General features: G+C 37.3%; 1 protein-coding gene across 1 annotated transcript in view; it reads right to left on the reverse strand.

Moving 5' to 3' along the window:
- Positions 1-2,778: 2,778 nt before the first annotated feature.
- Positions 2,779-22,060, reverse strand: part of CCDC132 (coiled-coil domain containing 132) — a 145,947-nt gene continuing 126,665 nt past the window's right edge. The window contains exons 25-28 of the mRNA XM_006834292.1: positions 20,898-21,056; positions 10,940-11,061; positions 8,175-8,364; positions 2,779-3,493 (exon numbers count right to left, since the gene is read on the reverse strand). Coding sequence (XP_006834355.1) covers positions 3,374-3,493; positions 8,175-8,364; positions 10,940-11,061; positions 20,898-21,056 — 591 coding nt within the window. The 3' untranslated portion in view covers positions 2,779-3,373. The remainder of the gene's footprint in view (positions 3,494-8,174; positions 8,365-10,939; positions 11,062-20,897; positions 21,057-22,060) is intronic.

The raw sequence follows: 22,060 nt of genomic DNA on the forward strand, positions 1-22,060 counted from the left end.
CTCTTAACAAAATAAGAAATTCTTCTGTAACAATTACCACTGGCCCAGGAAAACTGTCCTCCACCAGCCAGGGAACTGTGGTTCATACTGTCAAGAGTCCACTAAAGTCAAAATGAAAGGAAGCCAACTATGAAATCCATGTTAAATAGAAGTCACTACTAATCAGCTGAGACATAAATAGGAATTGATTAGCTCTTCATGTGCATCGGTGAAGATGTGATTTAAGCACAAGGAGGAGCGTATCTCATTTTTCTTCAAGTGGATGCCTACAGGCAGAAGCTACCTTGTAAGTAGATCACCCCCCTATTCCCTTCTTAAAGAAGTCCTGGTGTGGCGCTCTGGATTAATGCGCCAGACTGCAAGGCCATTTGAACTGCAAGGTCGGCGGTTCAAGCTCACCAGCCACTCTTCGGAAACCCTATACAGGGTCGCTAGGAGTTGGAATTGACTCAACGGCACTTAACAACATCCCACTTAAATGTCTATTTTAAAATGGAAGCCAGGGAAACCAATATCCACAAAACAGTAAGCACCTAACATTATTTCCCTTCCTTCGCCCATTCTGACTACGTCTGGATCCCTGTATCACAGAGCACTGTTGCTCCAAGGTTATATATACATCACTAGTTACCTCTATCCCATTTAGCCCATGCATACCTTCCCAAGTCTTCCAAGGGCATCTACCTCCCTCACTCTTCTCGTGCACTACTCTCCCCCCTCCTTGTATATTGCCCACACCATCATTGAAGCTATCATGTGTCTGCCCCTTAACCTGTGAAATACTGACCCCTCCCTCCCACCCCTAACACTACTCTCCCCGCCCTTGTATATTGCCCTCACCATCACTGAAGCTATCATGTGTCTACCTCTTAACCTGTGAATTACTGACCCCTCCCTCTCACCCCTAGTAACAATCAAAGAACTTTTCTTTTAGGTTGGAAATCTTTTAAGCTTGTACAATAATGGTCTTATGCAATATTTATCCTTTTGTGAATAATTTCACTCATCATAATGTCCTTAAGGTTCATTCGTGCTATGAGATGTCTTGCAACTCCACCATTATTCTTCAAGGTAGCATAGTATTCCGTTGTATGTATGTACCAAAGTTTGTTTCTCCATTCTTCCACTGATGGGCACTTAGGCTGTGTCCATCTTTTTTCTACTGTGAATAGTGCTGCTATGAATATTAGTGTGTATATATCTCTACTGGTGTTCTGGTGCGTATTTCTTGTGGACACATATAGCAAGTAGAAGGCATTTCTATTTCCAAATTTCTGAGGAAGTATCATACCATTTTCCAGAGCGATTAAACCATTTTACAATCCTACCAGCAATGAAGGAGGGTCACAGTCTCTCCATAACCCTCGTAAGTAGTTGTTTCCTGTTTGTTTTTTTTTAAACCTCGCTGTTAATGCTGGTGTGAAATGATATCTCATTGTTGTTTTGATTTGTATCTCTCAAATGACTAATGATCCTGTAAATTTCTTAATATGTTTGTTGGCTGCCCAAATGTCTTTCTTAGTGAAGTGTCTGTTCATGTCCTGTGCTCATTTTAAAATTGGGTTGTCTTTTCTTTATAGCGGTGTTATAGTTTCCTATAAATTTTAGAGATCAGTCCTTTGTCTGGTATGTTGCTGCAAGAAAATTTTCTGTCTGTGGGCTCCCTTTTGACTCTTTAGGTGAAATCTTTTGATGTTACACCAGTTTCTACTTTTTAGTATGTCCTGGTCATCTATTTTGTCTTCTACTGCTTGTGTGTTTTTTGCAATGTTTGATAGTCTATGCATGCCATGTATTAGAGTCCTCAAGTTTGTCTCTATTTTTTCATTATGATCTTCATAGTTCTGGAATTTACATTTAGGTTTTTAATCCAAACTCATACTATTTTTTAAAAGGGAAGTTTTACTGCTCATATTATATTGATAATAAATGATACAAAGTGAAAGGCTGAAAATACAAAAAGCTCCAGCCACACAGATACTGTAACTGTTTCCCATTCTAGTGTTACGGTTAAGGGCACCATCAGGGAATGAGGTGACTGTGAGGCAGGGTCTCTTCACCACCTGCCCGATCCCACCCAGCCCTTTGTTCTCTGCGTCAAAACTTCAATTCCCAGAAGATTCACATTACACAAACCCTGTTTCTCATGCTACTTCAGAATTGCATCAGTTTTTCATGGTTAAGGTCATTCTCAGAAATCAATGGACTACCATCATACAAGCTTTAGCTGTCTTTTACTTTCCGACTGGCAAGAACATGGACAAAAAAATTGTTTTAAACAGTTTTCAGGAGAGCATGGAATATTGGTTTTCATGTCATAAATGTTGAGGAAAGATTATTGCAGCAGAGTTACCAAAGGTTAGTTACAAAGTTCATCTTTGGTTGCCTCATATTCTTTTATATTTGCAATACAGTATTAACATTTTGAAATGTTAATGACCCTGAACTTATGCCTGAGTAACTGATATTTTCCCCCCTAAATCAACTAAGCCAGATTTTGTTGTTCTCACACAGAAGATGAATCAAAAGAGAGCAAAGTTTATATTATAAATGCCCATAAAGAATCCTACACCCATGTTCTGTGTGCCACTCAGGTACTGAAAATGCATACTCAATGAAATTATATGTCATGATTGGTTTCAGGACATAAGATGACTAAAATTAGTGCCCCTTCTCCCCTAAATCTTACAACTGTATATAGTCTCAGGAAATCTTCCTGTCATGTTAAAAATTATCAAAAAGCAGTCTCACAAAACCTAGTAATATTACAGCATACTGTTTTTTAATGTCACCATTTATGATCACTTTGTCATGACCAGATGAACTCTGACATAAACTTTGATATTTAAAAACACAGAGAACATACTGAGTTCTCAGCCATTTGGCTGAGGCATACTTTTTAATGCTCATGCAGTGCTCATAATTAGGAGATACTGTACATTTGCCTCTCATATTATGCTTATTAAGAACAAAGATCAGAGGGTAAGAAAATGCCAACATATTTTCAATGAAATTCTTTCTCCAAAAACTCCCCATGAGTATACTAAGCGACCATTCCTTCTACTTTTAGACTTAAGGTACATTCTTTTGTAAAATATTATCACGGTAGTCACTTAACAATAGTTATTTATAATGGAGCTATAATGTCATTTCAGGAATGGATTACAACAAATGAGATCACAAGCGGAAGTGAAAGGACTAGAGCAGATAAAAGTCATTTGAAAACAGCACACAGACTTAGCCATTTCCCACTTTGCAGGTGGAAAGAACATGCACACACTTCTTAGCAGACAGTTGTCAGGAGTGCTTGAAAAGCTGACTTTCGTGTCATCTGTATTCATGGAAGGTACACGCCATGGGAGAAAGCTGTGCATTATCTTTTGGGTCTGTCTATATCATCTATAGCTGCCAAAAGTTTCTGTCTTGCTTTCTTATTGATATGGGACCCCAGGCAGACATTCACCAGGTTGGTCAGCTGCTTTGTTGAATACTCCTGTTCAAAAAAAGAAGGCCCAAATTTAATACATTAGAAATTATCTGATCAATGTAACAAAAACAGGTAAATAAATACTCAGGTATCAATGGAGGGCTACTGAGCATGAAATATCAGTGAAAAGCAGTGAGATACAGCTGGGCCATAGAAAAGAGATTGTTAACAGAGCTGTGAACACGGTGGTCCAGATCTGAATCAGGAAACAGGAAACAGCAGAAATGTGTTTTCATGCAGCAGAATAATCCTGCATGCCTATCTTTGCTTTTTATTACTTTGAAGGTCATATACTTTACACTGGCTTCTGTGATAACTTTTTAACAAAAGACAATGGTATTTCAAATTTCAAAAATGCTAACATATAAATATTTTCTGGTACTCCGTATTTCATAAAAATTTAAAGTAAAACAATTTTAAATCACCTAGAACTTCATAGGATATACCTTCTTGGCTTGGAAGTTTAAGGTCATGGCTTCAAGGGGCACCCCAGTTAAATGGGATAATAATGTGCTTGGTGCTTCTGGTCTATCTACCTCCTAGTTCATTGTGTAAGCCTGAGGCCTTATAGCTTGAGACTGGTCATCCAAGGCACAAAAACTGGTCTCTATTTTCCTGGAGCAATTCAGGAAGATGGAGAATTAGGAATAGGACACTATAGAATATGTGACTAATTGCCTCTATGAACAACTTCCTCCTTTGCCACAAGACCAAGAGAAGTACCATTATGAACATTTTGATGGAAGATTCTATAGAAGAATTCTGGGGAAAAGGAGAAAAACCATAGAACAGAACTTAAAATTTCCATAATCTCCATGAGGCTGGATGAACCCCTTAAACTACTTGTCCTGAGACAATCTTTAAACCAAAAATTTTTCCTGATCTTAAAACCAAACAACAGCTTAGTTTAACTAATAGAAATGTCTGCCTTGAGTATTATGCTCTATTAAGAACTCTCTATCTAGGGTCAAATTGACAACAGAAACCTGAAATATTAGACAGGAACCTTAAGGGACAATGAGTATGTGTTAATGGGGGAAGGATAACTCAGAAAAGGAGGCTGAGAATGGTTGCAAAACTTGAAGTCACTGAAGTGTACATGTAGAAACATGTATGTTTTGCTGTGTAGATTCTCAATAACAACATAAAGTATTTTTTTAAAAGCCTCAAATCTTTTGAGACAGTAAGTGAATAAGATAACATGAATGAAAAAGTGACAATTTTGCAATCAGTCATATCATAATCTATAGCTAATAAGTAAAATCAAGATTATAAGTATCTATTGAAATACATTTGACTTCTGAATTTCAGATGGTGACTTGCTGTTGCTGTTAGGTGCCCTAGAGTCAGCTGACTCATAGCTACCCTCTCTGTACAACAGAACGGAGCACACCCAGTCCTACACCACTCTCACAATTGTCAAGCTTGAACCCATGTGGGGGTGGTAATTCCTCTTTTTTGCTGACCTTCGACTTTACCAAGTATGATGTCCTTTCCAGGGACTGGTCTCTCTTGAGAACACGCCCAAAGTGAAAGACACAAAGCCACACCATCCTCACTTTTAAGGAGCATTCTGGCTGTACTTCTTCAAAGACAGATCTGTTTATTTTTCTGGCTGTCTCTAATACCTTCAGTATTCTTCACCATTGTTGTTAAGTGCCATCGAGTCAATTCCAACCCACAGAGACCCTGTATAGGGTTTCCAAGGAGCAGCTGGTGAGCTTGAACCACCGACCTTGCAGTTCAATGACTTTGCAGTCAGTCATATCAAATAATGCAATACATTATTTGATCTCTTGACTGCTGCTTCCATAGATCCAAGCAAAATTAAACTTCTAACAACTTAAAGCTTTTCTCTAATCATGTTATTTTATTCGTCCAGTTGTAAGGATTTTTCTTTTCTTTACACTTAGGTGCAATCCATACTGAAGGCTGTAGTCTTTGATCTTCATAAGTATTTTAAGTCCTATGCACTTCCAGTAAGCAAGGTTGTATCATCTGCATATCGCAGATTGTTAATGAATTTCCCTCCAATCTTGATGCCAAATTCTTCTTCATATAATCCAAATTCCTGGATTATGGCTCAGCATACAGACTGAATAAGTGTGGGGAAAGAATACAACCCTGTTGTATATTTTTCTTGATTTTAAACATTCAGTGTATCCTTGTTATGTTTGAATGACTGCCTCTGTTAAAGTACAAGTTCCTCATGTACACAATTACATGTTGTGGAATACCCATTCTTCATAATGCTATTTATAGCTTGTCATGATCCATACAGTCAAAAGCATAGTCAATAAAGCACAAGTAAACATCTTTCAAGTATTCTCTGCTTTCAATCAAGATCCAGCTGACATCAGCAATGATATCCTAAGTTCTACATCCTTTTTTGAATCTAGCTTAAATTTCTCTCAGTTTTCTATAAACTATTGCAGCCATTTTTTAATTGTGTCCAATAAAATTTAACTTGCATGTGATATTAATGATATTGTTTGATGATTTCCAAATCCTGTTGAATCACCTCTCTGGGATGGGCACAAATATGGGTATCTTCCAATTGTTTGGCAGGTAACTATCTTCCCCATTTCTTTTCATTTGCTTTAGCATCTCTATGCTGTAGAACAAGTTTCAGAGTCCCTTCTGACATCCATTTTGGTCTTTTCTTTCCTTCCTGCCTTTTTAATGACCTTTTGTTTTCTTCCCATATGAAGTTCTTGATGGGGAATATCATACAACTCTTTTAGTCTTCGGTCATTAGTGTCTAATGCATCAAATCTGTTCTTGAGATGATCTTTAAATTCAGGTGGGATATATTCAAGGTTATATTTTGGCTCTCGTGGACTTGTTTTAATTTTCTTCCGCTTCAGCCTGAATTTGCATAAGAGCAATCGATGGTCTATTCTACGGTCAGCCCCTGGCTTTGTTTTGGCTGAACTTTTCCTACCATCTCTTCCCACAGATGTAGTCAATTTGACTTTTGTGTGTTCCACCTGGTGAGTTCCATGAGTATAGTCACCTTTAATGTTGTTTAAAAAAGGTATTTGCAATTAATAAGTTGTTGGTCTTGTAAGATTCTGTTATACAACCTCCAGCATGATTTCTATCAACAAGGCCATATTTTCTAACTGCTGATACTTCCTCTTTGTTTCCAAACTTCACATTCCAATCAGCAGTAATTATCAATAAATCTTAATTGCATGCTTGATCAATTTCAGACTGAAGAAGTTAGTAGAATTCTTCAATTTAATCATCGCTGGCTTTAGTGGTTGGTGTGTAATTTGAATAATATAGACATTAACTGGTCTTCTTAGTAGATGTATAGCTATTATCCTATCACAGACAACAGTGTACTTCAAGACAGACCTTGAGAAATGTTCTTTTTGATGATGAATGTGACAACAGCATTCCTCTTGAATTTGTTGTCCCCGGCATAGTGAACCACATAATAGTCTGATTCAAAATGGCCAATACCTGTCCATTTCAGCCGAGGACACAATCTTTATGGGCTCCATTTCACTGTTGACAATTTCCAATGTTCTGAGATTCCTACTTTGTACATTCCATGTTCTGACTATTGATGCATGTTTTCAGCTATTACTCGTTTTGAGTTGTGCCCCAACCAGCAAATGAAGGTCTGGAAAGTTTTACACCACTTGTGTCATCATGGTCAACTGTTAATTTATCCTTAGTCAAATTCTGAGTACTTTCCAAGCATAAAGATTATAGCCTAGAAAACGCTATACAGGGCAGTTCTATTCTGTCTGTTGGGTCACTATATGTTACAATAATTCAATGGCATATAACAAACAACAAAACAATAGCAATGTTGATTTCAATTTTCTATAGTGCAGAAACCAAAAAGATGAGTCTGATAAAGTAAATACAAATAATTCCTTATTTCCTCATCCAAGCAAATGAAGTAATTTTACTTAGCTTAAATGATTTTTATGCCCTAAGTAACTGTGAACACCAAAGTCAAAGTAATACAATTTGTTGATGATCTTAACATGTCCATATTTCAATTAAATCTATCTTCACATTCTACTGACCTAGACAAATGCTGTAACACACAGAAAGCTGCCCAGAGTAGGCATGGTCAGGAGATAATACATGTTGAGTTGAAATATACCACACATTACGCATCATAAATACTGCTCAATAAGTAGTCTTTTTCACTCTAATCTCTATATACTCACAAAGCAAGAATAATCATATCATCATTATTAAAATCTAATCATGTATGCATGATAAATTTAATCAGTTAGATAATACCTTCAATTGTCACTAATGCATGTAAATGTGTTCAGGGTGTCACTTGTTGAGGAAGTACATGAAGGTTCACAGTATATAACATGAGTGCACCTTAAGAAAGTTTACAGTGTTGCTGGACTTAATGTACCTTGATATTAATGAACTTCAGAATTTTATAACATAGTCATAGAATAAATATAGTCAACATTTAGAACTTCAGATCTATCTCCAGATAATTACTGTTACAATTCACATAGGGATCAAAACGATTTGACTAGACAAAGGACAATCAGAATATGATAAAGAATTGGCCTAAATAATTGATGCTAAAAAAGCAAATCTGACTTTACATTTCAGTCCCATGAGCCTGAATTGAAGAAATCCACCACACAAGGGGAATGAGTAAGACCTTCATTAACTACTTCCCAGTTCTCACCCTGTGCTCTTTGATCCAGCGTTCCATGTCATTCTCCGTCAGGTAGTAAGCTTTAATATAAGTTTCCACAAATTCTTTATCAGGAATGGGTCTAATATCTGTTAGCTTTTCAAGTTTCATTAAAAACTGTTGAAAATCCAATTGCATCAAGGCCCGACCCTCATTACTACATTTCTTCACATTGGCATACCTAAGATACATAATAATAATAAAAGATGGCAGGTTAAAAAAAAGAACATTTTAGATACTTAAAAAAAAAAAAAGATTCTAATCATACAACTCAGTTCTTTTCTCTAAGTCCTATTTCGACAGATTCCCCAGAAATAAGCGGCTGTAGGAGAAAGGAGCTCTGGTAGCATAGTGGTTACGACTCGGGCTGTGAACCGCAAGGTCAGCAGTTCGAAACTACCAGCTGCTCCGCGGGAGAAAGATGAGGCTTTCTACTCCCGTAAAGATTTACACCCTCGGAAACCCTGTACAGGGTCGCTATGAGTCGGTTCCGATTCCACAGCACATAACAACAACAACAGGAGAAAGGGTTGTGAATTCAAGCCCTGCCACTCAGCAGTCACTTTAACTATCTAGACTTCAGTTTCCTCATTTGCAAAGCAAAGAGATCAATAACTTTAAGGTTCTTGTCAATCGAAAGACCATTTTTCTTTAGATTATGGTCTTTAGATAACGGTTTGTGGTGGTGGTGCGTGGAGTCAATTCTGACTCCTAGTGACCCTGCATAGGATTTCCGAGGCTGTAAATCTTTATGGGAGCAGAAAGCCTCATCTTTCTACTGCGGAACAGCTGGTAGAACCTTGAGGTCAGCAGCCCGACTCAAACCACTGAATGCTAATCTGGTAATCCTGTTAATCTGCCAAAAATCATTTATAGTCAAATTATGAAAAGTCCCAAGTAATCTTGTAAGACTGTGAAATATACCTACTTGATACAAAGAAAACAGTTTACAAGAGTTCAGTTTACTGAAGCTTTCAATGTTGCTGTATTTGATTTATCTTGATATTAACAAACTTCAGAATTTTACAATAGTCATAGAATAAAAAGTCAATATTTCAATATTTATACTTTAGCTTTATCTCCAGATAATTAGTTACAATTCACATATGGATCAAAATATTTCTTCCATGGACATTCAGGAAACATATCAATATAAATACATATGGAGTTTGTATTATTTTTCTTGATTAAAACACCTTATAGATTTATTCTCACACCCATACACTACTGAAACACTGGGTTTTAGGGTAGACTATAAATAAGAATACATTTATTAACTGAACAGTATATGTTAATTTATTAACTTACCAGCATTTTACTTGGAGTCTTGATGTTGTGCTTTAGATAAGCACTGGACTCCTAACCATTAGCTTGGCAGTTCAAACCCACCAGCTGATCCTCAAAAACTCTAAACAGGGTCATTATTAGTCAGACTAACTCAATGACACTTAACAACAACAACAACATAGCTTTTTATCACATATAAGCAAGTGTCTCATTCCTTCAATCATATAAAACCTGGAAAATTCAACTTCAGGGAATTTATCTAAGGAAATTTACAAGGAAATGAAAACCTGTACTGCTTAAAATGACCACACTTTTTTTTTCAATAAAGTGTTTGTACAGAATAGAACATGTATCATACGCTTTTCTATTCAACAAAGTCACTAAAAATACTTTGTAGTCAAGATTGCTGACATAGAGCCATTTTGCAATTTATAAGTGCATTTGTTTCAACAGGTAGGTGGCAAGACTGCCATCAGCTTGCCATCATTACCTTCCTTCTAACACCTTCTTTGTTATTACAGTCAAGAACAGAATAGAAATGAGATCAAAGGTAGTATGAAATTCAATAGAGATGCAAGTCTAGGTCACTGTGTGGTCTCAGTGGCAGACATTTGTTTTTTGGGGATTACTGTTCACCACTTGTGTTCTAAATGTTAGGAACACAGTAAGCATCATCTCTGAGTAAGTGTAAAAATTAGTATTAATAGACTGCAAATACAACATATGAAATATCTAGAGGCATTATAATGATCTGATAATTTTTATTAGCTGTGATACAATAATTTTGAGGACTGATTTGGGCATTAGAAAATCCGGAATCCATGTAAATTTTCTGTCCTTATCTTGAACAAGTTACTTTACATTTTTCTTAAGCTAAATTTTCTTAGGTAACAATAAAGATAACAGTATGTGATACTATAGGATCAGCACTGGACTGCTAACCACAAGGTTGGCAGTTCAAATCCACCAGCTGCTCCTTGGAAACCCTACCGGGCCATTATGAATTGGAATTGACTCAACAGTGCTTAACAACAACAACAATATCTATCATTAACAGTGTATGTTAGGATTTGGTGAAATAATCTGGCGAAGTATATGTTCAGTAAATGACACACAATTGTCATTTAAGTTATCAAGTAAATGACACATAATTGGTGCTCATAAATGTTAGGTATAATTATCATCATCAAAATTATATTTCTGATAACCATTCAGTGCTTCATTCCTGACTCATCTAAGAAGAGGGTCTAGGTCATTAGCAAGAAAAGAAAGCAAAGACAGAGGCATGCACAGTGGGGTTTAAGGTATCCTCTTTAATTATATTTCAAAGTCAAACCTGAATTGTTAAGGGATTGTTGCCTGTTTGTCAATATTTCTACCTATTCTCTCCATCCATTAGTGATAACATACAGTGTTATCCATATAAATTACCATTTAAGAAACAGATAATGCTTTCATGAAAAACTTACCCTTCCACAATAGTTCTATTAGCCAGTCGAATACAATGTTCCCAGAGAATATTAGACACAGGCAAGGGAATACGAACTCTCTTAGAAACCTCATTTAATCTCCTGTTAAACTGTTCAAATTCCTAAAGAAGACAAAAATCATGTCTGTTTGTAAATATCATTGTAATGTCACATTGATTTTCACTAAAGAAGAGGAATTAGAAAGCCTCAGAATCAAAGAAAATAAAAAATGAGATAATGCCAAAGATAATTTGGATTGAGTGGGTAGCTCAAGAAAGAGTACACCACTTTGAATATATTATGGTGTAAAACAGGCAACATTAAACTTTATCTGAAAGAATGTAAGTGTCATTTGTTAATTAAACAATGCTAACAATGTCCAAATGTTTCTCTACATGTCAAATTTTCTATGGTTCTCAGTAGGAATTTAAAGAGCTGAAAAAATACGGCTTTAAAAATATTTTCAAGAAACTCAATTTTATAAAAAAGTATTTTAATAAGTTGTCAACTAAGAGTAAATTGATTGCAATTGGTAGCTAAACTCTTTAGAGAATAAATTGATTAATTATTCTTTCCCAAACAATCTATAAAAGTGAATAAATTACAATGTACTGATCAAAAAGTCATAATACCACTGCAACTTTCTTGAACAAAGAGCAAACAATAACATAAACAATAAAATATCATTGAATGCTTTAATTTTTAAATATTAGTAACTTTTATAATAATACCATTGCAGTAAAACTAAAAATACATACAACTAATTTAGATAACGGAGTCCTGGTGTGGCGCTGTGGGTTAATGTGCCACACTGCAAAGCCATTTGAACTGCAAGGTTGGTGGTTCAAGCTCAACAGCTGCTCCTTAGAAACCCTATACAGGGTCGCTATGGGTTGGAACTGACTCAACAGCACTTAACAACAACAACAACTTAGTGCTGATAACCACTAGATTGGTGATTCAAACCCAACAGTCACTCCTTGAAAACCCTATGCAAGGTCATTCTGAGGTGGAACCAACTCAACAGCACTTACAACAGCAACAACAACATAATATTGAGACCTGGTGTGGTGCTGTAGTGTAAGCACGGGACAGATAACTGCAAGATCAAAATCACTAGTGGTTCAAAACAACTTCTTACAGGAAAGTAGCAGATGGTTCACCCTTCACAAATGTTGTTAAGTGCTGTTGAGTCTGTTATGACTCACAGCGACCTTGTATAGGGTTTCTGAGGAGTGGCTAGTGGGTTTGAACCACTGATCTTATGGTTAGCAGTTCAGTGCTTACCCTACAGTACCCCTGATCTAAATACTGTCATTTATATAAAAATATACACATATATGTTGTTGAATTTTTCCAACAATGCATTTCAAATAAATTTGAGGTTGAAAGTTGCATTTTTCTTAAGTTTCTAGAACGTTGCTGTTGTCATATGCCAATGAATCAGTTTCAACTCATAGCAACCTGTATAGTGTTTCCGAGGAGCAGCTGGTAGGTTTGAACTGTCAACCTTATGGATCAAACCAACCTGCAGTCCAGTACTTATTCTAGAGAATCTATATAATATGTAACAAGTCAAGACTGACATATGTTCAAATTTACTAATAACACTAAAGGAGAAGAAAAAATGTTTGATCATTCCTAGTCAAGTTAACACATAAAGGCGTTAACCTTGCCTTTGTTCTATTTCCTAAATAGCAAGTTTTCTTGCTCATTTATATTTGACAGTTAATTGTTTTTAATTAATTATGAAAAGGAAGTAGATATTTGTGGTGTGGTGAGTTTTCTAATGTCTCTTTCAGTCATAGTCTGTTACTCCCACCAAACGTTTCTGCCCTGCTGGGGCTGGGTAAGAGAAGATATTGATAGGACGACATGATTCAGCTGTGGATGTGAGCAGAGTTCACTGTAAAAACTTGGAGCTCTGGCTACAATTATGGGAGGGGGGAGCCTCACTACCTCACTACCATCAAAGGAGAATTATCAGGAAGGGAATTCATCCTTTGGAGCCCAAGATCCCTGCACACTGGACTTCCTCTATCCAGTGTCTACGCTGTGATAGAGGAGCAGCAGCAGCAGAACCAAGAACCAGAGCACAAGACAGAGCAGTGGGCTTCCTAGTTCACAGAGTTAAGTAAAGCTCAGTGACTCTGGGCAGCAGCCTTGCTTGTTGAGTGGGGAGCTAAGTAAGTTGACCCATGGAGCTAGAGTCAAGTGACTTCAGACTAAGGGTTATGGTGTGGCCTGTGGGTCTTAGCAGCTGACTGGAACAACTGTCCCCAGAATATTTCTGACCCCAAATTGTAGCCTGTGAACATCCCTAATTAACTGGGACTATTGTCTTGGAGTTGTGTGTGGCAATTACAACGAACTATCAAAAGCAGATGAGTATGGCGGACTGTGGAGGAATGGCTGATGATGTCATTACTTTTGCAATATCCAATTCACTAAGCTGGGTGTTGATAGGTACACCTTCAAGTTGGTTCCGACTCATATTGATTCTATGTACAGCACAACCAAATACTGCCTGATCCTACACCATTCTCACTATCTTTGCTACTTTCTGATCAGAGTCTCTTCTGATACCCACTTTGGTGTCTGTTAATGATCTTTTGTTTTCTTCATGTATGGTGTCTTTGAAGTCATTCCACAACTCACTGTCTTCAGTCACTAGTATTCAGTAAGTCATGTTTGTTCTCATATTTGCGATGATCTTTCAATTAAGGTGGGATATATTCAAGGTTGTATTTTGGCTCTCATGGCCTTGTTTTAATTTTCTTCAGCTTCAAATTGGATATACATATGAGCAATCGATAGTCTATTCTGCAATCGGTCACTGGTGGATGATATTGAACTTTTCTATCATCTAGTTCCACAGATAGAGTCTATTTGATTCTATCCAGAGAGATGCACATGTGTGGTTGTCATTTAATGCTGTTGAATAAAGGTATTTTTAATGAGCAAGTTCTTGGTCTTGCCAAATTCTACCATGGGAGACCTCTGGTGGCATTCCTATACCCATTGCTTTCCAACTTCTGATTCTTCTTTTTTGTTTCCAACTTTCACATTTCGGTTAACAATAATCAGTGCATTTTGATTGCATGTTTGATCCATTTCAGATTGCAAAAGGTAGAGAAAATTTTCCATTTCTTCATCTTTGTCATTTGTGTTTTACATATATTTAATTTGATTATTCATATTAACTGGTTTTCCATGTTGGTATACTATTATATCATAATAGCACTGGACTTCAGGATAGATCTTGAAACGTTTTTATCCATGAATGATACCATTCCTCTTCAATTTGTCATTCCCAGTATAGTAGACCACTTATGATTTTCTTCTTCAAAATGGCCAACATCAGTCTACTTCAACTCACTAATACCTAGGATAGTGATCTTTATGTGTTTCATTTTAGACAACTACAATTTTCCTAGATTCATACTTCATATACTCTAAATTTTGATTATTAATGAATGTGTACAGTTGTTTCTTATCATTCTGAGTAGTGCCACATCAGCAAAAGAAGGTCCTGAAATCTTTATCTACAGCATTAAATCGACTTAGTTTTGATAAGGCAGCTTTTTCCCAGTTGTAGTTTTAGTGTCTTTCAACCTGAGCAGTTCAAATATATCAATGTTCCACTGCTATTCATTGGCCAAGATTTTCATTGGCCAATTTTTTCTAAGGAGTCCACCAAGTCCTCCTCCTTACTCTGTCTTATATTGAAACCTGTCCACCTGTTGCTATTTGAAATACTGATAGCATAACTTTCAGCATCACGGTAACATGCAAGCCATCACAGAATGACAAACTGATAGAAGAGTAGGGGTCACTAAGCTTACTGACAAAAATAGCATTTAAATAACTGCTTTTCATTTGTTGTTTCATTTAATGAATACAGCAGAGCAACAGTATTTGCTACTGCATTTATATACTCACTCAGAAAGGAAGCTCTGGTAGCATAAACTCAGAAGGAACTCTGGTAGCATTGATTGCGAGTCAGGCTGCTAACCTCCAGGTCAGTAGTTCAAAACTACCAGCCATTTCGTGGGAGAAAGATGAGGCTGTCTGCTCCCATAAAGATTTACAGGCTCTGAAACACTATACAAACTCACTAAGAGTTGGAACCAACTCTGCAGCACATCACCACCAGCACAGTAAAATCAAAGTCCTAGTGTGGCACTGTAGGATAAGCACTTGACCACAAAGTCAGTTTGAACTGCAAGGTTGGAGGTTCAAACTCACCAGCTGCTCCTTGGAAATCCTATGCAGGGTCGCTATGGATCAGAACCACTATGACAGCACTAAACTACATAGTAAACTCAGTCCTAGTGTGGTGCTATGGACAATCACTGAACTGCAAACAACAACCCACCAGCTGCTCCTTGGAAACCCTACACAAGGTGGCTGTGAGTCAGAACCAACTCGATGGAACCACCACCAACAATAAAACAAACTCTGCTTTAGATTTCAAGAGTCATGATACTAATTTTTTTTATTAATATTCCCCTTAAAGATAAAGTTATATGCTTTCTTTTTAAAATGGTATTCTACTGATTTCACTGCTAAATTAAATAATCAAGAAAGGTTGTTAAGTGACTAATAAAAGCATTTCATTTTACTTCGGATTCTTTTGTGGGAAGAAAAACAAGTTGCTTTAACCTAAATGTTTGGCTTTGTATAAGCAATAGAAAGACAAAAGTTATCTCTAATAATTGATTTTTATGACAAAAGGTCTTACGTGCTATAAATTGGGTTAATAATTGAAACGTTTGTTCTTATAAATTCATATTTTTTTAAATAAAGAATAACCGAAGGAAGTACACTCCTACTAAATATGCTTGCTAAATGCTGAAGATGTTTCTTTTTTCTTCATGCCTATGGTTTGAATATCATAAAAAATAGAATCAGCTTTTCAAAAACAGAATTGTCAAAAAAGGGAGGTGCTGTTATTTATAAGTCACACGCTTTTACCTTGTAAATGACACACTGATGATACTGTCTATGCAGATCTGACATACAGTGTCCCCAAGTATAGTAGACAGAGAACTATTCCCCACACCGCTTTCCAGGCAGATTTCCAAACCTGTCCTTTGAGGTACTTCTGGGTGGGTTCAAACCAAAAGTCTTTCAGCTAAGATTTGAACCCTTAACTATTTGTGCCACCCAAGGAACAGCAAATTCCACATTAAAATTCCATACGGATATCTCCTGGGTGCTCAAGAAATCAAAGTTCTTCCTAATATTTCAGTAGGTGGCAAATACAGAGCACCCCTGGTGTTACGCAGCACCCTTCGGGTGTCCCCCATGCTAACTCCTAGACCTACTTACTCATCCTTTCCCTCTAGTCCCTGTGTCAGAGCATAGCCTCCATCTTCAGCCTGGCCCTCTGAAAGGGGACCGTTAAAGAGTTGGCACACTAGGTGAAACTCTGCTAATATCACTTTTTAATCTATCACTTACTGGTCTTCAAGTGTCCCAGGCTTTATTATGTATTGCCTTGGACGTAGCAATTAAGAAAGTAGTCAAATCAATAAATTGATGAATCAGTCCTAAAAAAAAAAAGTCTGAGTAAACGAGATACAATCATGAGTTCAAGAATAGCAGTTTTCTTTTCATTGACAAAAATTAAAAACAAAGTTTTTCTGAAGGCTGTCATTTTTCCAATGTACTTTCCTCATCCCAAGGAGTCACATGACTCCTTTCCTAATTCCATCAGTTCTCTCCTTGACTGTCACTTTATCAGAATCCTTCTCTGACTATAGTAATGAAATGGTATCCTTAATTCACAACTACACTGCCAGCACACATGTCTTGGTAAAGGTGGTGGAGGTGGTGGTAGTGTGCCATGGAGTCAGTTCCGACTCATAGCAACCCTGTATAGTGTTTCCAAGGCTGTAAATCTTTTATGGGAGCAGAAATAGTCTTCCTTCTCCTGCAGAACAGGTGGTAGATTCAAACTGCCGACCTTTTATTAGCAGCCCAACACATAACAACTACACTACTAGTACTCTGTAGGTAAATTAAAAAAAAAAAAAAAAAAACTCTAATCCTCTCTAGAAAACTTTAAATGCAAGTTATTAAACACAAAGGGGTGTTTAAAAGTCACAGTACAAAAGTAATGTGTTTCAGAGGGACTTCTGGAAAGATGGTGGACTAGGCAGACACACTATACAGACCCTCTACAGCAAAGGTACAAGAAACAAAATAAAATAGACACAGATGAAAATTCCAGCATCCTGAAATTCAAAAGAAGTTTAGAGAGGAGGGTGGAGTGCTTGCTGAGAGGAGATGTGAGCAGGGACAACAAGAAAAGGAGACTGGCTGGCAAACAGCTGGCCAGATACAGCTCGACCATCTGTTAGTAGCTTTGGCAGCAGAGGGAGGCCTGACAGAGCAAATCCACACAGGTGACAAAAAAGGTGCAATTTCTTCTTTTTCTACAGATTTCCCTGGTGACCAGCAGTGTGGCCAGCTCCCACTCTCACCCACCGCCAGCACAGACTTTACTCTCCTGGAGTTTGGAGCCATGCCACTGTGAGGTGGGAGCCAGCTGCACTGCTTTGGTGCCTGGATTCAGGTAGGCTCAGCTCTAGACTTACAGCTTCCCTGTAGTCCTAACAGAACCGGAAACCAGTATTTCTGGGTTGAGTGCCCTGAACACAGACAACACCAAGGCCAAGAGGAACTCCATCTAGGGCCAGGGAATCTGCTGTCACATCACTTCCACAACCATTTCTTGAGCTCCTTGAATTGCAGGTACCCCCACCCCCCAGAGATTTGTCCTCTCCAGACCCAACAACTTCACTGTTTGTTTTCACAAATATAACAACCCCACATTGACTCGGAAACAACAGACAATTTTAGATCACACGAAGAAACAAGAGAGAATAACTTAAACAAATGACTAAAATGCAGAACCAGGAAACATATCTGAGGAAGAAAAGGTAATGGAACTAAGTAAAAAGGTAATTTCTGAAAAAGAATTTAAAAGAATGATAATTAGGTACCTTCAAAGGACTGAGAGAAATTGAAAGATTGAGGAAAGCAAGAAGAATAAATTAAAACCTTTAGAAGAATTCAGGAAAACACTACAAGAACAAATAGACAAAATAAATGCAAATTCTGAAACAACATAAAACCTGCAATTAGAAATCCAGAAGATTAATACTAAGATCTCAGAAATGGACAATTATTGAAAAGGCAGAGGGTTACATGTCAAGCAATGGAACCCTGCAATAGTGAGCTTAAAGATAAATGTCTCAATATTAGTATGCTAGAAGAGCAATCTGATAAAAGAATGAAAAAATCCAAAGACAGTCTAAGAGTTTTGTGGGACACCATGAAGAGGAACAACTTATGGGTGATCAGAATTTCCAGAAAAGGAACAGACAAACACAGAGAAAATTATCAACGAGCTACTGGAAGAAAACTTCCCTAACATTATGAACGACCAGAAGCTAAGCATACAAGAAGCTGAACAAACTCCAAACAGGAGAGATCCCAAAAGAAAATCACCAAGACATATCATCATCAAACTATCTAAAATCAAAGACAAGGAAAGAATCCTGAGAGCAGCTCAGGAAAAATGAAAAATTATCTAAAAAGGAAAACAATTAAGACTAAAACTAAGCAGTGATTTCTCAGCAGAAACCATGCAGGCAAGAAGGCAATGGGATAACATATATAAAACTCTAAAAGAAAAAAAATATTTACAAACCAATAATCATATACCCAGCAAAGCTGTCCCTCAAATATAATGGTGAAATCAGCACATTTCTTGATAAATGGAAATTAAAGGAATTTGCAATGACCACACCAACTTTAGGAAAAATGCTAAAGGGTATTCTTTGGACTGAGAACCAGCAATAGCAGACAATAACCTGAGATTATCAGACATGACAACACCCAGAGTTCAATCTAAGTAAAACAAACCTAGGAGAATGAAAATAGGGAACCAAAGATAACAATGTATAATGAAGTCAACTACAAAGCAAAAAGAGGGAACAGTGTAGATACAGAATTTCCAAATAACAAGAAGGTCAAGTTGATTTAAAGATAAAACAAACTGTTTTAAGCAGGGAAAAATTAACAAATTATACGGTATCTTCAAAAAATAAAATTACATACCTCTACATCAAAATTTTAAAAAAGAGAAAACTCAGAAAGATTTCGTAAACACTAACACATTAGAAATAAAAATGAAAAGAAAACCCACAGACAAAATGAACTCAGCAAAGAAAATGATGTGGAACAAAGAATCCAGCTGCCCCACAAAACACACACACAGAAAAATGACAACAATCAATTCATACCTATTTATAATTACAATGAATGGATTAAATGTACCAGTCAAGAGTCACAGAGAACAGAATGGAAAAGAAAACAGGATCCTTCAATAAGTTGTCTACAAGAGACATATCAAAAAGATGGAGACAGCTTAAATACCTATTAATAGAAGAATGGCTAAACAAACTTTAGTACATGCACACAATGGAATACTACAAAATGTCGAAGAATAATGATGAATCTGTGAAACACATCATAACATGGTTGAACCTGGAGGACATTGTGCTGAGTGAAATTAATCACAAAAGAACAAAAAAGTTAAAAAAAAAAAAAGTTTCTTAATAAAAGAAGCAATCTATGATGGTCACAGAGGTAGTGGGGGGCATTATTCATGGACGAGAGGGTAGATACATGTTAACGTGGGTGACAGGGCAGGCAATATACATCTAGAGGGTGGTTAGCAAAGGAAAAATGAAGACAGTGGGAGCCTCAGAGGGATGCAATAGTTAAAGCAAATAGAGGTAAATACTATTAACTGTTGGAACATGAAGGGACTGCAGTCACTGTAATGAAGCAAAGTATAAGATTTGTTGAATGTAAAACTCATGATCTGCTCTGTAAACCTACAATCAATTCACAATTTAAAAAAAGAGAGAGAGAGAGAGAGACAGCAGCCGAGAAAAAGTGGCAGTAGAGCCAGCAAAACCTGGAACTCAACAGGTGATGGGGCACCTTTGGGCAGGAGGCTTGCTACTGGAGTGGGGGCCTCTGGGTACTTGATGGAGCTAGGCTCACTGACTCACAGAAAAAGAGAGCTGAGTACCTTTGTGCAGGAGACTTTAATGGCTGTACGGGGTGCCTTCATGTACTTATTGGTGGAGCTAAAGGTTTCTAACACTTGTGTAAGTAAGGCAAAGACTGGGCCAGCTCTAGAGGCCCAAGGAGTCAAAGGCTGGAGGTCCAGAGAGAGGTCTTCCAGTGGGCACGGCTGAGAACACTGTCTGACTGAAAATCATAACGTGAGTATTTGCTAATCCTGACTTATTTCCCTAACAATTCCATCACTAGATTAAAAAATAATAACACGATTTTTGGGAAAAAACCAACCTGGAGGTAATTCATGGGCCTGGTCTCTGTTAATAAATATACCTACTAAACTATAGAAACAACTTATAATTAAACAGGAAATCTTCTTGTCACTAGAGTCATGACTATGGTGGTTGTGGGGTGTGCCATGGAGTTGGTTCCGACTCACAGCGATCCTGTATAGGGTTTGCAAGGTGGTACTTCTTTACAGGAGCAGAAAGCTTTATCTTTCTCCCACAGAACCACTGGTAGTTTCAAACTGCAGACCATGAAATTTATAGCCCAACTCATAACCACTATTCTACCAGAGTTCCTTAAAGTCATGACTATAGAGATAATATAATACGATAATCAGCCAAGGAAAGTAATAAACCCAAAGTAAAATGAGAAATTAGAGAGCATAAACAAACATCTGCAAAGTGTTCTTGGCCCTAAAAGAACACAAAATTCTGAAAGTTAATCTATTCCAATACAGGGACTGAAACTCGTACCATGAAGCTAGAATGTGGAGAGAACTATAATATAACTATTAAGAAATATCTTACCAGAATGATGTTTAACAAAGTCCAAGAGTACTTGCCTTTAACAATGCATCTACATATATGTTGTGCTGGGACATGATCTCTTTTACATCCCATTTCACATTAGCCATTAGGAGCAGCATTTGTTCATAATCAATTGCTTTACCAGCTACAATCCAGTAAATTGGTTTGCGCAGTTCACTGGCAGTTGAAACCGTCTGAAATAAATTTCACAATAAAACAATCATTGTCTAAAAAAATCAAATTTATAACAATATTTTACCCTAGTTCCCAGTATGCATATCTGAAATAAAATAAGTAAATAACTGTACCTTTAGAAATTATGAAAATACTTTTAACTCACTGGCAAAGTCTTTACTCAAAATTTAATTTTAAAATATTTATTAAACATTAGGCCAGTGGTACAACTATAAAAGAATTTCAGATTCTCATGGAAACCAACAAGAATGTCTCAAAGATTTTTACTTCCCTACATTTCCACTCGCACTACCCGTATTTGATAGCTCATCGTTTCTCACTTGCCATACCCAAACAGCCTCCAAACTGGTCTCCCTGGCTCTAAACTTGCTACTTCAAGCCAAATCTTTACACTGCTACCAGAATACTCGTCTTAAAACACATGACTGGCCATACCGCTCAGCTGTTTCCATCTGTGTAGCAGCACCAAGGGTGTCCCCGGAATAATGCCTGGCTAAGAGGCTCTCCGTTATTAGCCTATGCTATCACCCCAGCCATCTTTCTCCTCACTAGCTGTTCCCTGTTCTGACAGTTGCTCCTCATAAGCTCACATATACCTTTCTCTGTCTCTCTCTCTCTCACTCACTCACTTTCTGCTCTTCATATGTGTTATTCTCTTAATCTGGAAAAGACTCCCAGTCATCCTATTTGCCTGGCTTGTCCAGCTTAACCATCACTTCCTCCAAACAGCCTTTATTGACAACGTTCTTCCACTCAACAGCCCTCTTCTCTAGTCCTATAGGGCCTGTTCTTCCACCTATCAACGTGCTTATCACTTCACTGTAAATGCAAGTTTAACCGGCTTTCTCACTAAACTCAAAGTTGTGTGAGGTGCTCAGTATTTACTGAACATGGGAATGCACTAATGATAAACATTCTAACCCAGCTGTCCAGGAGTGTGGAGACTGACCACTAACAAAAAGGCCTAAGTAACGTTAGACAGTCCTGTCTTGCTCACAGTTGA

Source organism: Chrysochloris asiatica, unplaced genomic scaffold (genome assembly GCF_000296735.1).
Source record: "Chrysochloris asiatica unplaced genomic scaffold, ChrAsi1.0 scaffold00010, whole genome shotgun sequence".
Lineage (NCBI taxonomy): Eukaryota > Metazoa > Chordata > Mammalia > Afrosoricida > Chrysochloridae > Chrysochloris > Chrysochloris asiatica.